General features: G+C 36.6%; 1 protein-coding gene across 10 annotated transcripts in view; it reads left to right on the forward strand.

Annotated features, from left to right (window-relative positions):
- LOC139144566 (uncharacterized) overlaps positions 1–21,142 on the forward strand; it is a 227,577-nt gene that overhangs the window by 154,679 nt on the left and 51,756 nt on the right. For all 10 annotated transcript variants that reach the window (XM_070715283.1, XM_070715277.1, XM_070715278.1 and 7 more), the window contains one exon: positions 8,633–8,740. In XM_070715283.1, coding sequence (XP_070571384.1) covers positions 8,633–8,740 — 108 coding nt within the window. The remainder of the gene's footprint in view (positions 1–8,632; positions 8,741–21,142) is intronic.

Here is a 21,142-nt window from a genome sequence, read left to right on the forward strand (position 1 = left end):
ATCCGAAATGTCTTAGCAAAATTCTCTGAGAACTAATACAGACAAAGTTTGGGTTTCCGACGGTTTCAGTATATGAGCTGATTATCAAGTTGAAATTACTGTAAGTGTGGATAGTTGTTGCTGCTGGCCCGCAGCGTGGCGGGAATCTGTGTCACGTACAAACATTCTTCAACTGTCAGCCATAACCTCTACAGCTGTCATCGACGGCTTTCGTGTTTTTGAAGAATATAGTAAACCATATAGATAAAGCCAGACTTTTTTTCTCGGATATATTTCTGACAACCTCGGCTCTGAGGCAAAGTCGGTGTCTTCTTGTACACCCTGTACGAGTCTCAGCCTTAACATGACACAAGAAGACATACTTCACTGTTCAGTCACATTTATTTGGTTGTGTCATACGGATGATGTCATTATTCATGGGGGTATCCGATTGACGTGGGCACATAGTAGAGTTTTCTCAAGAAATGTAAAACGAAAAAGGACAGTCATATCATCAATTGGAAAGAATGCTGAAATGCCGCAGCTTTTAATCGCAAATCGATGGCAAAGTTTGTATTTTGACCTCAACGTATCAATCGAGAAAGTAAACTTGGTTTGACCCAAAGTTTGAAAATGTGTTGTCTAGTCTCCTGCGGCCTGGCCTGGAGGCAGTGACGTTTCGTACTTCAAATTCTGAGAGCTACAACGGAGGGTGCGTCAAATTTATAACACAAGGTACGCGGTACGAACGTGTAATCTCCGACAACGGGCAAGTTGGTTTCGGGCATATTGATTCTGGGCTGTTCAAGTTGCGAGTTAATTGTGATTAGTGCAAAACGGCCACCAAAACTTCAGGAAAATAGGAAATCAATGAAATTTACCACAGACGTGGTGATACACATAGACAAAAGCAATTTAACTTTATTCATAGGAAGTCAGTGCTTTCCTTCAGTAATTTATCGGTCATGCAAAATGAACGGCCTCTGCTTTATGAGACTCTCAGCCGTAATTTGATAAACAAACTAAAAGATGATCTGCCAAACTTCATGCACATAGCAATAGTGCTGCCAGCTAATCTCTTTGCGACATAGGGATATTCCCAGTGGTTTCCCTATTTATATTGGGGCTTCAGTGTACCAACAATTACCACGATCGCAATAACTGTGCGTGAATTGCAAGCTTTGCAACTCCCTGATAAAGCTAAGCAATCCCTTAGAGCACTGGCTAATTCAGTGAATAATCTTTCTGAGTTTGCTGTTCGAAATCATGTGGCATTACAACTTATTGAACGCGATGCATTTTTGAGTCGCCACTCCGTTTCAATTGTCTGATGAGTTAAAAGGGAAGGCTCGATTAGCACCTTTTTCCCCAAAGAATTTGTTTGCTGGCTCTTTACCAGATCTGGCCAAGCAGGCTACCCAGGAGTGCCAAAATAATGCTTGGTTATTCGAAAGGAATAAACAGAGAGTGAGTGGTTCAAAAGCTACTAATGTGTCGAAACCCACTAACAAATTTAAGGTTGGGCCATAGGGGCCAAAGCGCGCCCTCAGTCACAGAAAACGCATGCTCATCCTTTTACAGCAAACGTCAAAATGTACCGCAGGTCAACTTTGATAAGCCCCTATCAATTTCCCTCACAATCTTCCAATACCCTTAGGAAAACACCGAGGTACTTTGGTCAGTAAACATACACTGCGCCTGCTGTGCCATCTCCGGCCGGCCGAGAGTCAAATCAGGGCCTCACAATACAACGAAATTGTCTTTCACTAGATATGCTAACTGGCTGTATCTCAGTCCTTCCGTGTGAATGTTTCATGGAACTCAACTTGTACTTGAAACATTGCCATTGCCTATCCATGTGCTCTCAGACTGACATTTGTTCACTTTGCAAGCTCATGGAATTTACTTTTCAAGTTTGGGTAAAGTATGTTGTGTGACATGACTGCATACGGGAAATACTTCACAATGACAGGATCGACACATGTTTTTATGTTTGATATTTTTGAAAATAGGCAAATTAATGCCAAAAAAGGCGATTTTGGTAAAAAATCTTCTTCTTCATAACTGCTGGTCAGACAGCTTTGTTATTTGGTATACAGGTCCCTAGGGATAACCCAACTTAGATTTGTTAAAATTGTGATGAAATATGCAAATGTGTATTTTTAAGGGATTTTTTTGTCATTTTTGGTCAAAATTTGACTTACATTGTATGTAATTCTTGTACTGTATAAACCCTATCAATTCACCCGGAAAAAAATAATATGATTTTAAATAATTGAATTAATTAGGAAATCATCAGAGCCAAAATAATTTTAGTGTAGAATTATTAGAAAGTTCAACTTTTTTTGACAGTTCATAGTGAAATGCTTATCATCTTGGAGGATTAAAACATGTAAAGGCAACTTTCCTGAATCCCAACTTTGACATATTCTGAACCGTCATTTATTGTGCCCTGTATGTTATCTAATAGTTTGTCATGATAGGGTGGTCAAATAAATAGAGATAGAGAAAGTTCTAATTTCCATTTATGGTTGACTTGGTAAGGATAAAATAAAATAAATTACTTTTTGAGGAAAAAAATAGAGTGGTCAAAGTGATAGGGTTTTTATGGTAAAGCTGGGCTGTAAGATTCCTCATGTGCTATTTATAGCAGTTATGCAATCTGTGTAAACAGTGCAATGAAAGTGTTACATGATTCCTTATAATGCTTTTGATGACCTTGAACTTCTTAAGTTTCAAACATTTGTCTCTTTAGTGTGCTTTCTCTGAGTACGTACAGTCTCAACTTATTCAACAGAACTTACTTACAATGTTAATTTTAAAGTTAAAATGTACTTGGTTAATCAGATGAAAATGCTTATAAAGATAAGCAGGTTAAGATTCTTTATAACCTGACAGATATGCTGTTTTTTCATGACCTAAATCTTGATTTAGGCAAGTCTTGTTTACTTTAATTAGAATGTAATTAACTCTCGTTTATTAGCTACTATAGACTAATATAGTCTATAGAAGCTATTTGGATGGGTATCCGTCCAGCGTCCACCATCAATCTGTATGTATGTATGTATGTATGTATATATGTATGTCCGTTTGTGAAGCGTCTGTCCACTCAAATATCTTGAAAACTGCAGTACTTACTGATTTGATATTTGTTGTGTGGATAAAATATATGATTTTGAGAAACTAATATTTTTATTAATTTTTTGATATTATTGAAAATATGCAAATTAGTGCAAAAAAGGCGTTTTTGATAAAAAATCTTCTACTTCATAACCACTGGTCAGACAGCTTTGTTATTTGGTATACAGGTCCCTAGGGATAACCCAACTTAGATTTGTTCAAATTGTGATGAAATATGCAAATCTGTAATTTTTACGTAAATTTTTTAGCTCCGCTGTCAGCGACGCGGAGCTTATCAAATAGGTTGATTATCGTCGGCGTCCGGCGTCCGGCGTCCGTCAACAATTGCCTTCTCCTCTGAAACCACAAGTCCAATTGCTTTGAAATTTTATATGCAGTTCACTTGGGGTGACCTTACTTCAGTTTTTCAAATCATGGTGATATTTGCATATTGTATTTTTGGGGCATTTTTTGTGTTTTGGTAAAAAAATCTTCTTCTCTGAAACCGCTCGTTCGATTGCTTTGAAATTTGATATGCAGTTTGCTTAGGGTGACTTAAATCAGATTTGTTCAAATGGTGGTGAAATTTGCATATTTGTATTTTTAAGGCAGTTTTGTCATTTTTGGTAAAAAAATCTTTAAAAATCTTCTTCTTCAAAACTACCGGTCAGATAGCTTTGATATTTGGTACATATGTCCCTAGGGATGATCTATTTCAGATTTGTTCAAATTGTGCAGAAATATGCAAATTTGCATTTTTAAGGCAATTTTTGCCATTTTTGGTCAAAAAATGTATTTCTCAAAAAGTACTGGTCTGATAGTTTTGAAATTTGGTATACAGGTTTCTATAGATGAACTAAGTAATATATATTGAATTTCTGATGAAATCTGTAATTTTGTATTTTTGGGGCAATTTTTGCCATTTTGGTCAAAAAATGTGTATTTCCAAAACTACTCATCTGATAGCTTTGAAATTTGGTATAGAGGTTTCTACAGATTAACTAAATGATATTTATGGAAATAATGATGAAATCTGCAATTTTGTAATTTTGGGGCAATTTTTGCCATTTTTGGTCAAAAAATGTGTTTCTCAAAAAGTACTGGTCTGATAGCTTTGAAATTTGGTATACAGGTTTCTACAGATAAGCTTAGTAATATATATTGAATTTCTGATGAAATCTGTAATTTTTTATTTTTGGGGCAATTTTTGCCATTTTTGGTCAAAAAATGTGTATTTCCAAAACTACTTATCTGATAGCTTTGAAATTTGGTATACAGGTTTCCATAGATGAATAAATGATATTTATTGAAATAATGATGACATCTGCAATTTTGAATTTTTGGGGCAATTTTTCCCATTTTTGGTCAAAAAATGCGTTTCTCAAAAGTACTGGTCTAACAGCTTTGAAATTTGGTATAAACTAAGTGTGATATTTTGAAATTATGATGAAATCTGCAATTTTTATTTTTGGGGGCAATTGTTGCCTATTTTGGTCAGAATATTTTATTCTCAAAAAACTACTCATCAGATAGCTTTGGTTGACATGTTCTTAGGGATGATCGGATGTGATATATTCAAAGTATGATGAAATCTTCAATTTTGTATTTTTGCAGCTTATTTTAGCCACATTTTTCTGGCCACTGCATTGAGTTATCAAAGATTTCCACCTTCTTCATCAACATGTGTCAAAAATAGTTATTCTGTACATAAACACAGCGGAGCTATATCGGCCGCTAGGTCGCTTGTTTCCATTTTTAGCTTCTATAGACTATAGTCTATAGAAGCTATTGGGATGGGTATCCGTCCGGCGTCCGGCGTCAGTCTGTATGTATGTATGTGTATGTATGTATGTATGTATGTATGTCCGTTTGTGAGGCGTCCGTCCACTCAAATATCTTGAGAACCGCAGTACTTACTGATTTGATATTTGTGGTGTAGATTAAAAATATGATTTTGAGAAACTATTTTTTTTAATTTTTTGATATTGTTGGAAATAGGCAAATTAATGCCAAAAAAGGCGTTTTTGGTAAAAAATCTTCTTCATAACCGCTGGTCAGACAGCTTTGTTATTTGGTATATAGGTCCCTAGGGATAACCCAACTTAGATTTGTTCAAATTGTGATGAAATATGCAAATCTGTATTTTTATGGAATTTTTTGGTCATTTTTGGTCAAAATTTTACATGTAATTCTTGTACAGTATAAACCCTATCAATTCACCCAGAAAAAAATAATTAATATGATTTTAAATAATTGAATTAATTAGGAAATCATCAAAGCCAAAATGATTTTAGTGTAGAATTATCAGAAAGTTCAACTTTTTTGACAGGTCATAGTGAAATGCTTACCATCTTGGAGGATTAAAACATGTAAAGGCAACTTTCCTGAATGCCAACTTTGACATATTCTGAACCGTCATTTATTGTGCCCTGTATGTTATCTAAAAGAAATTGCTCATAATAGTCTGTCATGATAGGGTGGTCAAGTAAATAGAGATAGAGAAAGTTCTAATTTCCGTTTATGGTTGACTTGGTAAGGATAAAATAAAATTACTTTTTGAGGAAAAAAATAGAGTGGTCAATTAAATGCTATTAGTAATTTACAATTAGGGAAATCGGCAGGGCCTGATTTCCTCTCGCCTGAGCATTTTATTTTTGCCAGCAAAAAGGTGTATATACTTTTGAGTATATGTTTTACTGCCATGCTTTGCATAGTTTGTGTCCTCATAGATTCTCTGCTACTATTTTAGTCCCAATTATTAAAGACAGAAATAGTAACATTACTGACAAAAACAATTATCGGCCAATTGCACTGTCAACAATTGCTTCGAAAGTCATGGAATTTGTTATTTTGGGCAAGATTGATTGCTATCTTGATTCATCACACTACCAATTTGGTTTTAAGCCCTCTCATTCTACTGACATGTGTGTATTTGTTTTGAAAGAAATAATTAGCTATTATAGGAAACGAGGTAGCAATGTTATTATTACGTTTATGGATGCTTCTAAAGCATTCGATCGAGTTAATCACTGGACACTCTTTAAAAAGCTGATCTCTAGAAATGTACCAATTCTTTTCGTAAGGTTTCTCCTTGTCTGGTACAGAACTCAGAATATTTTCATTCGTTGGGCCAATTGCCTATCTGACAGTTTTACAGTAGTCAATGGTGTTAAGCAGGGAGGAGTTTTATCTCCGAAGCTTTTTCAATGTCTATGTTGATCATCTGAGTACAAGACTAGTTAATTCAAAAGTGGGATGTAACATAGGTGGTGTTTTCATAAATCACTTAATGTACGCTGATGATATCTGCTTGATCAGCCCTTCTGTCAAGGGAACTCAAAAAATGGTTGACATATGTAGCCACTATGGCGACCTGCATGACATTACTTTAATACGAAGAAAAACACAATGCATCTGTGTCATTTCAAAACGCACTCAGATTGTATATAATCCATCTGTTTATCTTAATGGTATGAAAGTTACATTTGTAGCAAAGAAAAAGCATCTTGGGTATTTGTGACGGACCAGTTTAGTGATAATGAAGACATTGAGCGTCAAAAGAGAGCATGATATGTATCTGCAAATATGCTTTTGAGAAAATTTTCATTATGTTCATTGAATGTAAAGTGTAACCTTTTCAAAGCATATTGTTACCAATTATATGGTGGTAATCTGTGGGTTAATTATACTGCTGGTGTCTTGAAAAAAGTGAAAGTTGGTTACAATAATGCAGCTCGCATTTTTCTTGGCTATGAGAGACGCAGTAGTGCAAGCTCTATGTTTGTTTCTAATAGGATTGATAGTTTTGATGCTCTTTTACGAAAGCAAATGTATAGTCTGATGAAAAGAATATCTTACAGTGAAAATACAATTGTAAGAATGGTCAATGATGTACTGTTTTACAGTTCTGACTTGCGTAACCTGTGGAGAAAGTCGATCTTTCATGGTTAGTGAATGAATTTATATATGGATAGTATATCCAGCACCATTTTTTTTTTGTATCATAGTATCTGTATTTCCTTTGTGTAATTTATATGGACTAATGTTGTCCGAAATAAACAAATAATAAATAATATAAAAATAAATAATAAAAGAGTGGTCAAAGTGATAGGGTTTTTATGGTAAAGCTGGGCTTTAAGATTCCTCATGTGCTATTTATAGCAATTATGCAATCTGTATAAACAGTGCAATGAAAGTGTTACATGATTCCTTATAATGCTTTTGATGACCTTGAACTTCTTAAGTTTCAAACATTTGTCTCTTCAGTGTGCTTTCTCTGAGTACGTACACTCTCAACTTTATTCAACAGAACTTACTTTCAATGGTCAGGCCATCCTGAAATGAGCTATCAAAGATATCCACCTTCTCCATCAATACATGTGTCACAAAAGGTTATTCTCTACATAACACAGCAAAACTCTGTCAACTGTTGAGTCGCTTGTTTTTTCAAAACCGCTGGTCAGACAGCTTTAATATTTGGTTTACAAGTCCCTAGGATGACCTTAGTGAGATAATTTCATACAGTCAGGAAATACTTAATTTTGTATCCATGTCTATAGTAGCTTCAGGGACTTTGGCCCTATGTTTTGTCAAGCCATCCTGAAATTAGCTATCAAAGATATCCACCTTCTTTATCAATACATGTGTCACATAACACAGCAGAGCTCTGTCGACCGTTGAGTCGCTTGTTTTTTCAAAACTGCTGGTAAGACAGCTTTAATATTTGGTTCACAAGTCCCTAGGATGACCTTAGTGAGAGAATTTCATACAGTCAGGAAATACTTAATTTTGTATCCATGTCTATAGTAGCATCAGGGACTTTGGCCCTATGTTTGTAATATTGTATCGCATTGTTGCACCAAAATCAATCCATTCCATTGCTAAATCTGTATGCATGGACATAATTCATACTGATCTTTACGTAATCAGCTGCACCATGCTATGTGTGTCGATCGGAGGATTAGACTCTTCGTAATATGTAAAACGTGGCAAGACAAAAAATTACTATGTTGCGACATTGTCACCCCCCATCCCCGTCTGGGGTACCATAGATTGAATTCCCCACTACCAGGACACGAAGTGCCATCAATATCCCCTGTTAACCCGCACTCTTACGATGGAAAACATTGATAGGTGCATGACATTTAAGTCTGAATCACATGATTCAAAGTCAGTCATCATCTGGATCTGTTACAGGTCTTGACGGAGAAATTTTCATCATCTATTCCAAAGTCCAGCTGGTCATAAGGACCGACATGTTGTTAAAAAACTCTTTGCCTGATGAGAAATCTGTTGGTCTCAGACCGTTGGACCGACGTTAATTTCGCACACTGCACCATAATCCAGTGGGGACTGTGTCATCAGCAATGACTTGTCTTCTTTATCATGAATGGACGTTTCAAGATTATTTATTATACAACAATAAACTATCACTTTGTTGATCATATCATGTCAATCACAGATTTGCACACATTGGCTAATTTTAAGGTGTTTTTCCACAAAATTTCTGTAAAAAGATTGTATTTCTTTTCAGACACAGTGTTTCAAAGGATGATGCAAAAGTTGTGGCCCAATCCTGGGGATAGACAAGCAGATGCTCATTTTGTCACATTCCTTCTCAGTTTGCTACAATATGATCCTGGTAAGTAAAATCATGTTTTACATAGATACAATATTGTTTGTCTCTACCAATCACCATGTAACCAAACATTACAATAAAACTACTGTTAACTACACGTATCTCAATCCCATGCCTTTGCAACCAACTTCTGAAATACAGCTGCCAGTAGGATAGAACAATCAATCATCATTTTACAAGAGCCATTCCACATACCACCTACTATCTGAATTCTAGCTACCTCCATATTGTAAATTTTCTACCAATCATTACATACCAATCACTGCCATGCTAGTTTCTGCCAACAAGCCACTCTCTTTGTCTATTTCTTGTGTAAACCACAACTCTGAAGTTCTTTGCCATCACCATAAAATTATATCACTTTTGTTTTCTATCTCATATTGTGGTCAGTCCCAATGTTACTTCTGACTTTTGCTTATATGCAGAAGAGGTAAAGTTTACAAATTCTGCATGTATTTCACAAACATGTTCATCTTTAACACTAGAGAATGGATGCTGTCATAGGCATTCTGATGTGGTGACAATGTTGAGCAGGCTAATTTTCTAATGCATCTTTTGTATTTAGCTTGCTTGTGTAAAGTATATGTGTGATGATGTGAGCGTGATGATTGTAAGGAAGTCACTGGAATGGTTTCCATAGATTTCCTGCAGTTTAATCTATGTGGTAGAGTTGTATTTTTTACTGTTACATGTTATAAAAGGTCAGGGTATCCTTGATTTGTTAGTCCCTGCGGATGCAGTCTGGCAGGGACGGATAAATTGGGTCTCGTCCGTCTATCCATTTGTCGCTCTGTCCATCCATCTGTGTGTCCATCCGTCAGCAGCCGTTTCTCTGTCACCTAAGACCCTATTTTTTTCAAACTGTGTGCTTAGGATAAAGTACTGTGGCATACATATGCACGCCAATTTATTTCAAGATTCGATTCAATATGGCCGCCGAGCAGCCATTTTGTTGTGATTTTTTCATGTTTTTAGTCCCCAAGGACACCTTCCAGGGGGACTTATAGGTTTGGTCATGTCCGTGCGTGCGTCTGTCCGTGCGTCCGTCCGTTCACGCAGATATCTCAGAGATGCCTGGAACGATTTCATTCAAACTTGGTACAAGGATTACTTCATATGTCATACATATGCACCTCGATTTATTTCACAATATGATCCAATATGGCCACATGGCGGCCATTTTGGTACAATTTTTCCATGTACAGAGCCATAACTCAGTCATGTCTCAACCAATTTTATTCAAACTTGGTACAAGGAGATTGACCTATGTCATGCATATCCACATCGATTTGTTTTGTGATATGATCCAAAATGGCCGCTGTGCGGCTATTTTGTTACGATTTTTTCATGTACGGAGCCATAACTCAGGCACATCTCAACCGATTTTATTCAAAGTTGGTACAAGGACATTGACCTATATTATACATATGCTTCTTAATTTGTTTCATGATATGATCAAATATGGCTGCATGGCGGCCATTTTGTTACAATTCTTTCATGTCCTTAGCCATAACTCAGACAAGTATAATTGGATTTTATTCAAAGTTGGTACAAGGACATTGACCTATGTCATAAATATGCATGTCAATAGGATTCACAATCCGATGCAATATGGCTGCCGTGTGGCCATTCTGTTATGATTTTGTCATGTCATAATTTGGATATGTATCAACTGATTTTTTAGCACGACTGACGGAGTCAGCAGTGCTATAGTTGTGGTGTTGAATTCCGTAGAGTAGGCTGTCTGTGTGGATGTCTGGATGGATGTCTGGATGTAGACATTGGGTGTCCGTAAACCGTTCAAACTGACAAACCACTTAACTGTTGGCATTGAAAGTTTATGACGGTCTAACTTGGTACACGGAGATGGGGATTTGTTCAAATGAAGTTGATTGGAGGATACCATCGAGAGTTTTTTATTATTTTTCGTAATTTTCTAGGGTTTTCAGATCGCGTGACTTGGTGTTTGATTGGGGGGGGGGGGTGACTGTGAACAGTCTCCATGCATAGCTTCATATAGTACACGGTCGAGAATTGAATATATTTAATTCAGTGTAAATAAACATGAACTTACCAAATCGTGTTGTTGTTGTTATTTTTTGTTAAATGTAAAATTGGTTATGATGTTATCAGACGAGAGCAAAAACGCGTGTCTAGCCGCAATCGACAGCGCGGACGTGTACATGATGATGCACATTATTGTTTCTGATGAAGGCCAAGGCGGGTTTGGCACCTGATCAGTGTTCCCGCTAAGGCTTATTTGCGCGCTAGTTGCGCAGTGTCTCCGACTGCTCTCGCAGTAAAATTTCATGTTTTGCGCAACTTTAGATGCTTTAGTGTCAGTCATTTCGATTGGTATTAGTTTTGGAAACGATAACTCATGGCAAAATGTGCGATCTCAACGCGAATTTAAACGATGTTACTTCTGCGTTTCGATTTTAGTGCCCGTTGGCGGCGCAGTTGCCACCAAAGTTAACAATTGTACGTTGTGACTATGTACCTCTATAAATCAGCATATACGTATTCACGAATGGATTTGGCCAGGGGCTGCCCTGTGAGGCAATCAGGCGTATCTCATGAGCCCTTCAAATGACCAAGATGAAGTTCAAAGTGTCGCGACAGATAATAAAGTGATCCCGAATCCACTACTAAACAAAGAGCTGGCATGGTAGGGGACGTTTTTTGACTTCATGGCAGACGACAGTTGGAACATTTCACTTACGACAAAGTCAGCAACACGGTAACTTGCGAGTTAGTATCGATATATTCACCGAATTTTCAAAACATTTGTGAGATACGTCAGTCAATATTCTCGCCAAATTTACACGTTTGAGATCATTTAATAGTAATTGATTTACACGTTTTATAGCATAAAGTGGCACATCATCTGCTAGAATTCAGTCAAGAAGTTTGTAGTAGGATCGGACACTCAATCAGTTTGACTGCTCCATTAATTCGACAACCATTATTTTTCGGATAATTAATTATTTTACAACCTCCACTTGTTCGACCAGTGTTTAACTGCATGATTTTCTTTTCCTCTATAATTCGACCACAAGTGTGTTGGCATTGTATCAAGGTAACGGTAACATTGTAACAGTAAAATAAGGCCCGATTCTGAGGTACTTTTTCATCTTAATGTCAAAGCCTGCCAGAATCCGACAATTAAAAGTTTTTCTCTGAATTTAGTATGGCCATAAACAGTAACATAAGGTCTGATTCTGATGTAGGAATCCGACAATTGAAACAGTTTCTCTTCCAAATTAAATACGACCGAAAACAGTAAAATAGGGCCTGATTTCATGTACTTTTATGTTTTAATATGTCAAAGCCAAATGAAATCAGAAGATTGGAACAGTTTTTCTATCGCATTTAGTACGACAGGAAATATATGAATACAAAATGAATTCTGAAATTATCAAAGTTTTTATAAACTTGTATAGTATTTTAAATATCATCATGATAAAACAAGAGATATAAAAAACAATAGATTTGTCCATAAACAGTAAAAATGTCATTCCGTAAAGTTTGGTTGATCCATGCTTAATAAATTCTGCCAGGGAAGACCTCTAGTCATAGACCTGCCACTAGACTAACCAAACGAAATTCTGAAATAATGATAGTTTTGATAAACTTTTACAGCATTTTAAATATCATGAAGATAAATGCCACTTGAAAAAGAGATAAAAAAAACAATAGCTGTGTCGATAAACAATAAAAATATCCATTTCTGTAAAGTTTGGTGGTGGGGTGCATAATAAATTCTGCTAAGGGAGACACTTAAAGACCTGTCACTAGACTAACAAAACAAAATTCTGAAAGAATTAAAGTTTTGATAAACATTTATAGCGTTTTGAATATCATCATGATAAATGCAATTTGGAAATGAGATAAAAAATACAAAAGCCGTGTCTGTAAACCATAAAAATTTCATTCGAAAAAGTTTGGTGATCCGGTATCCATGCTTAATGAATTTTGCCAGGGACACCCCTTAGTCATAGACCTACCACGTGACTTCATAACTTTCATGCAACCCAAGTTTAATGCAAGTAAAGAAACAGAAAAGACAATTATATTTTTCATTTATTTGTTTTATTTTCTGTTACCATCTTCCTCCGTCGGCATCTTCTCCTGACATTAAGAAAGTTCCCCTTTGCTCAGAGTACGGCTTCGAGTTCTAAAACTGGAGAGGTTCATTTTCCATATATCTAGCTCCCTCTATGGTATGAATATCCAAGCAAACATGGCGGCCTGCATAAGCGATGCTGTCATGTCTTTGATGTACAAGTGTTTTTCTGTCGCCATCATGTATTTCTAAAGATAAAATCTGCAGCCTGGACCTTCTAAGGTAGTATTTGGAACTAACTTATTTTATTCTGTTTTACCTTAAGATGGGGCACCGGTATCTCTGCCTTAGTGATATTAGCATAAAATTTGCATAATCACGTTTGCAACAGGAACTAATATGTAACAGGTCTGACCTGAGAGCGAGCGCAGCGTAGTATATCGTCATTGATGTTTTCAGGCAATAGCATGCTAATTTCTGTGTTTGATGCATGATGCATAACTTAGCCATTGACTCCTTGAGGTTGAATTGTTGTCAATTGTTTTCTTATAATATTTATAGCAATTTAACTCGGAAATACCAAGTTCACTAACGAAAATTATTTAAAACTGGTAAATTATATGATTCCGATCACTTTATTATATTAAACAGGGGCGGGAACAGAGGCAGTCTAATGTAAAACACGTACTTGATATTCCCGTCGGTAGCTAGCTCTCAGCACACTATTTTTAATTCTCGTGTGAGTTGACCGTTCGTTCTCGCGAGAATAGGCTTGTTTCAAATTGGCGGCGCCTAGTGATGACTGATCCGGGCCTTCAAAAGTGATTGAAAATAGTAATTTTGAAACAAATTTCACACTTTCTTTGGAACAGAGAGATTCTTTTGTCGGCAATACACATTGTCGAGTAGTTTTTGTGGTAGATGATATCTTTAATTTCACGTAATCCGTGTAAAAGTATTCAAAATGGCCGCCTCCATGGAAGTGCTCTCTTTTCAAACTCGTAGGTATATAGAGATTCCATTCTAAATTTCTTGTACACACGTTAGTCTTAATGTTCGCTTTGCGAGCAGCCTTCGGCCGCTCTCGCTGCGCTCGCTAAAATATCACGTCATTTGCGAGAAAGGCGTTCGAAGAACATGCATGCCCGGCGCGCACCACTGTAAACATTCCAAACGGGACAACAAATGCATATGATGACAACTTTGTTTTCATGCTCTCCTTCGCATTAGAAGTTCCGTCTGCTTGCTTGCATGCTCGGCTCTGTTTTATTTGTACAATTCTTATTTAATTTCATACTCTTCTGTCAGGATTTTGATTGTCCATATTTCGAGCCAATTACTAAAGATTGGCCGTTATCGATCATGTTTGATCCATCGTCTTTTCGGAATACCGAGCGGTGCCGACATTGTGGCATGTATTGTTTGTACTTTGTGGAAGTCTATGCTGTACAGGTTAGCGATAAATCCCATTAAATGCTTGGATCAAGAGTCGACTAGAGAGTTAGTATGAGTGATGGCGGTATAGATTTTCCTCGAAACTTGACTTTAAACAGAAGGCTTATTTTTGAGTACTCCCCTATCCTGGCCGTACATCGGCGGTGGAGAGCAGGATACGCAATTACTTTAAGATACGACAAACTGTACAGTACATAACTCTACAAATCGCCTTCATCGAAGCCTCCCCGTTGCTATGGGACTTTAGTGAATATTTTATGGCATGCCCCTTTGTGGTACTTACATTGGTTCATAGCCCTGCGTACGGCGTTATGGCCGTATAACGCCGGGAACACACAGACCTGTACGCAGAGCTAATTGGTTCACAGCGAAGTTTATGGGCCCAGCTTCAGGATCATCCAGATCATTACTCTGCCATTACACTTGGTAGTGCACGGTGAGAGGACTGTCCACCGAGTGTCGACTGTTTTTCCTGATTATGCCATGGTATGTTTCCCTTTTTTTTTGCCACAAACTATGTAAAATGTATTTTGACGTTTCATCTACGAAAATTTGAGATGAACATGGAGTCAATTTACCAACCAAATTTTCCTCATTACCGCGGCTGTGACACAATTTTACTATTATTTCCCAACTTTGGCGGTAGCCCTGCGTACAGGTCTGAGTGTTCTGGGCATTATACGGCCTGTGGTGGAGGCCGTATAACGCCGGGAACACAGACCTCGACCTGATCATGGTCACATACCAGGCAGGGCACCTAGAAATAAACTGATCTTTTGTAACATTTAGACATTGCAGCAGCTTTTTGACAGGGGTGAGTTTTTCTTCGAAACCAGAAAACAACTATGCAGCACATTATCTGACATGAATGGCATACAAGAATTGTTGAAATCTCTCTGTCTCTCTCTCTCTCTTTTTCTCTCTCAAGAAAACTTACATGTTTTATGATCCAGAGGTCAATTTTTAGATTCATTACACAATTTATTTCATAAGATGTCCTTTCTCCCTCTAGTAGCCATTCAAAGTTACTTTCACATTCAATTTTTTTCGTTCCTTCTATTTCAATTTTTGTGAATCCTGAAATTCAGTCTATACTTATGAACGAGCCAACTATCTTTAATAGTAAAATGTAATAAAGGTGAAAATATTTTCTTTGTTATTTTTTCTGTGATAGTATTTACGAATGTGTTTGCTGGTCACCTAGTCTTATCATTCGTGTTTTGTATCATAACTATTTACAAAAACTTTCATTCTGTAGAATTCTATCTTCAGAAAAACAGCGGCAGGTTTCAGAATGGAGATTAACAAAACTCACTTCCACAAACAACTTCAGGTCGTATAGAACTGAAAAAAGTGAATATTTTGAATTGAGAATGCTTTATTTACATCATAATACTAGCAGACTTCAAACAATTTTACCTGTGTGTTATGTAGTAGCAATGAGTTGAATCCACATTGAGTAAGCTTATAGGAACAAAAGGCTCTGTCACAAATGTATATTACTCTTTTGTAAATGATACCCTACTTGTTTATTCACATGCCTCTCATACATTCAGATAATGTGTTCTTTTGTAATTACAAAATAAAACAAAATTATAATTTCAAACATAGACCCTCGGGTCTATGTTTCAAAGCATCAACATAAATATCTTATGGGGCAATTGGTAGGCTGTCCGGTTTGAACAAGATCTGAAGCTTCCTGATACGGCAGATAATTTTTGATACTCCTGTAGATTTCAAGGTTAACTCCAATATGCATCATATATCTGCAAAATAATGACAGAAATTCTTGATTTTGTTTATCAGAAAATAAGGACAACATCCACATCTTTTGTCCATGTTCCATATTTTACTGACTCCTTACAGTTTTATAGTAATATATGCTATCCTTGTCTGAACAACTTCAAATACTTACAAATTAAATTTTATGTACATCTTTCTCCATGAGTAGAAATTCACATAATTATATACTTCATAATCCATTGTAGTATTAGTGTTTGTGAAATAGTAATTTTAGGTCAGATAACTCAGAATATCTAGACCTGAATTTAAAAATTTTGTCTTTTTGTGGTTGATTCAATTTAAAGTGGGAACTTTAGGAGCTGGAACATGTTGAATACAATCAAATCATTATATCATATTATAATAAGCTTAGAGCATAACAGAAGAAAAGCCAGCAATCATTTGTATAGTGCAGAAAATAAAGTTCATGTTTATAGAAAGAAATATAAAATGTGTACAACTTACTGGTATCATACTCTTCTGCAGCTGTGATGAAATGATCTTGATCATGAGAAATGATTAAGCCAGCTGCATCTGAAATTTGTAAAAAACAAGAATATTGCTGAATATGACTTGGAAAACACATTGTCCATTACCATACAGTAACATTTTGATTTAAAAAATCTAAAAAAAGAAATTGATTCCTTCTGCACAATTTTATCTGCATAGGAAATGTAATTGCAAATTAGGACAATGGTGCATCAAAACTTTGACTTGTGTACTCATTTGTGTTTCCATATCAACATGTGTGTAGTAGTGCAAATTAAAATCTAAACTGAGGTTGATTCAAATGTTTTACTTTACAATTCGATATCGAAAAGTACATATATTCTGTCAGATTTGGTTATATACGGCAATTTATCCCCGCTTACGACCAAGACATCCTCATAGCAATGCTTATCAGCATAACGTGTCACAGCCCTGGCACATCAGCCATCCCAAGGTGATTCGGATTATCATCAGATATTGAGTCTGGTCACCGAGTTGACCTCAACGTGGCAATGGAGTTATATCATACTACACAACAGCACACAAGTAAAATTAAAGACAGTAGAGGGGAAGACTGTCTATGGTAGACTGGCCCCCAGTCTCTTGGCTTGTTTTCCCCTTATTAGTAGATATTGTCCGGCCAAGGTGTTCACTCCACGATCTAAGCACCAGCCTTGCTCCACAATCCCTCTATCCAGGGACTGTGCTGGCACATAGCCTTTCAATCTGCTGAGGTTCATTCCAAATTTATTCTGTTTTGATATTTATATGCCCTCAGACTTGGAGCAATTCTATGTTTATGGTAAAATGAAGTAAAAACACTGGACAACTTCGGATGTGAAATTCGTACGTGTTCCGAACTTCTAGTAGGCACATCGAAAACACTCATCTATTAATTTAAAGGGATGAAGTCGCCCATTTTTCATGAATCTTGTTTGATACAAGATACTTCTTATAATTGTTGGACATGTTGAATGATATTGAATGAATGGTGACCATGCATATATTTGACCTCAGTTTTATACACGATCAATGAAACGATCGCGAAAATGAATTAATGGACATGATCATTTCGCCATCGTTTCATGTATCGTGTCTAAAACCGGGGTCAAATATACGCATGGTCAACAATTTATTCAGTATCTGTTAACATGTCAAACAATAAGTAGTATCTTGTATCAAACAAAATTTACGAAAAATGGCCGACTTTGTCCCTCTAAAGTAGCAACATCATCAAACTTTCCTTATCTTTACAAGTGAAACTGAATAATGACGCTCAATATTTGACTTGTAGTCAATGTCAGCGTGTCCAACGTCGCCCGGCTTCGAGTACTATCATTGTCAAGATGGCGCCGTCCGTATGTTCAGCATGGCCTTCTGCGATTCCACGACGTCCATGGCGCTCAGTAACCAAGGAAACTCTACCAAATGCAAGAAATTTGGTGATTTCGTTCACCAACATTAGGTGGTCAACACTAAATCCCTAAGGCTTTACTCATAGCCAACGAATGTTACTGATTTTTTCGAGCAGTAAAGACGGTCAATGTATCTCCATGTTGATGGATCGTATTTTGGACTTGCACTCTCTAACAAGGATAAACAAGAAAAATGTAGGTCCCAAAATGCTCAAAATCAGTGATTTTTGCAGGGGTGTAGTGCCCCAGTGAAAAAAACATCAAATCATTCCGGTCAAAAAATGAATGCGTCAAGCCCTAGCCGGGTTCACTTAATAACACCCAGGGCAGGTATTTTGGTTCAAATGTAATTATTTAAAAAGCCTTAGGGTTTTAAACTTTTGGCTACCTAATTTGCATATTGGTGTCGTCATTGGACGCGCTGATTGCGTGACTTGTTTTTGACGTCTCTCCGCATTTCTGAAATGTGTGCCGAGCGTTTCCTCAAAAGTCAAGGGAAAGATCGAAAACACACCCATAGCGAGCACACAAAAAGGTACAGGTGCCCCATCTTAAACAGTCAAAGTTTATCATAAATGTCACCTAAACTACATGCTGAATGTACATACAATCCTTGCCATGCAAATTTATGACCGTTGAAAAAATACTCGTTCAGTTCGACCGGCCAGGTTTTCGTAATTTTTACTTCTTCTGTCAGTTCGTCTTTTCATAAATCATGTTTATTTTTTTTCTGGTCGAATTGATGGAGTGACGGTACCTACGTACTACAACGTAGTGACGTTACTGAGAGTTAGGCATAGCCCACTAGCTGAAGGCATAACTTGTGATGAACAAACAGTTGTCAAACTAAATTTCTTTCGCATGCAGATATATCAATTTCCATACCCAAAGATTTTGTTTTGTTGTTGCATATAGAGTAACTAGGGTTTGAGTGGCTGTTTTAGCACTATTAATGTTATTTTTTCATCACTCCATTTTTGTGCCAATGTTATTTGTGATTGATCTGTTTAATTGTAGAACCGGTAGATCGACTGCCAGATGATTTTGCTATTGGAAAAAATGTCCAGACAAAGGATGGCAGAAGGAGTACCTTCAGTGACAAATATAGGAAAGATACACATGTTGCTGCTACTGTTACTGCCGTGCACTGTGTTTGTCTGCACGCGTAGCATTTTGAAATTGAAAATAAAATGATATTAAAGGGACAGTAGCTGTAGCAACTGATAATACATAAATCGTTTTTCATCTGTGTATCAACCATAGTTTCTTCTCAAGCGTGTTCAAACACTCAATATTCAGTTTGAATATGAGTCAATCACTCTCAAGTGCATTGTTAATATTGTTGCAGACAACTAAATTTAAGCCCATTAAATTCAGTTTGGTTGTGTTGGATTAGTAATAAACAGAAGGTTGTGAGGTGTCCTTTCCTTTCTCTAAAAGCAACCAAACAGTGTTTAAATCAAAGCACACATGACTAGCAGAGTTGATCGACTCATTTAGCGCGATACGGATTACGTGATTGCCCCATATGCGATTTCAAAGGATTGGTGTAGCTCAACGGACAACACAGTGACCCGGGCGTTTTAAACTCCTCATGCAGAAGAGCAGAAACCAGAAGAAATGGTATCAACACGATTTCAGAAATCACTTGAAAATTGCTTTCTTTTTGATCGCACATTCATTTTACATGTTGAACTTTTACACTTCATATTCAGGAGGGGGTAGGGTCTGTTCTGTGCTGTTTTGTGTCAATGTTTACAACTATTGTCTTACGAATTCTGACCTACTGTCATTGGATTATGGATTGGTATGATTGCGATTATTTTACCAGATTCCTTGTACATTTTTTCCCACTCTTTATTTTTTCCCCACTCTTCCAACCTTTTTTTCTTGTCAAGCCTGATTTTTTTGTTGACATTTGCTTATGTATGTAGAATCTGCTTGTCCTATTGCCATAGAAGTTGATATGCATGTTCCTAAAGATAACCTCCAGTACCTAAGTTGCAGACCTTATTTGCTTTTGTCATTCTTGTTTTTCTGGTTTAAATATTTCTTGAGAGGACCGATTCAAACCGAATGTGAGCACACTGTCCTTGACAGTATTTTTTGTATGTTTGTTATATATTGATTATTTATTTGCTTATTTATTTATTTGTTTGTTTGTTTGTTTTTTACCTCCCTGGCCCCCGTGGTCTACAGACAGGAAATTTTCATTATATTAATGTGAATTACCCATTATTTGTGGAGGTTTTGATTTGAATGTTCATTCAACAATTTACTGTTCAGCTTTAGAAAACATGGATCATGGATGTGCACAATACTTGAAATTTGACGTTATAGACTGCCCTTTTACTTGTTGCTAGGCAGATCAGTTTTGTCATTTTAGCTTTTATTATACAAACCCGTTCCAATATCGGACGTAACAGAGGCCATTACTCTGGCAGTTTGTCTATAGTATAACAATATATAAAGAACGGCTACATGGATTTCAGTCAAATTTGATACAGAAGTTTAGTTACCAAATGACCAAAACTTGTCACCTTTTCATTCATGCAAGCTACATATTAATAATTTTATCGAAATTCTAATTTTTCTGTTACATATTACTCAGGGGAGCATCAAAATGACCAAAGTTTGTTACGTACCAAGGTTTACTACACCAAAAATAAAGTTTCTTGTAAAATATTCGTAATGCTCTGCTTTGAGTGAGTTGCACCATAACAACTAGTGAGTAAGCATACTTCAGTTAGCACAACAACATCAATAATATTCCAACTGAAATTAAAATCACCAAAATAATGTCAAAAATGAGCGACTTTGTCCCTTTAATGTGCTTGCATTGCAACTTTTCCATGCCTTTGTGCTAAACTCCCATCAAATTAATACTCCGGAATACCGTCAGTCGTGCTATGTTGACTTTGGCGCTATGTTTTAAAAGTTGGTACAAGGACATTGACCTATCATGTCATAAATATGCATGTCTATTGGTTTCACAATCCGATGCAATATAATGGCTGCCTGGTGGCCATTTTGTTGCGATTTTTTCATGTACAGAGCTATAACTCAGACATATTCCACCAGTATCATTCAAAGTTGGTACAAGGACATTGACCTATCATGTAATAAATATGCATGTCTATTGGTTTCACAGTCTAATGCAATATAATGGCTGCCTGGTGGCCATTTTGTTACTATTTT

This window comes from Ptychodera flava, chromosome 11, assembly GCF_041260155.1.
Source record: "Ptychodera flava strain L36383 chromosome 11, AS_Pfla_20210202, whole genome shotgun sequence".
Taxonomy (NCBI): Eukaryota; Metazoa; Hemichordata; class Enteropneusta; family Ptychoderidae; genus Ptychodera; species Ptychodera flava.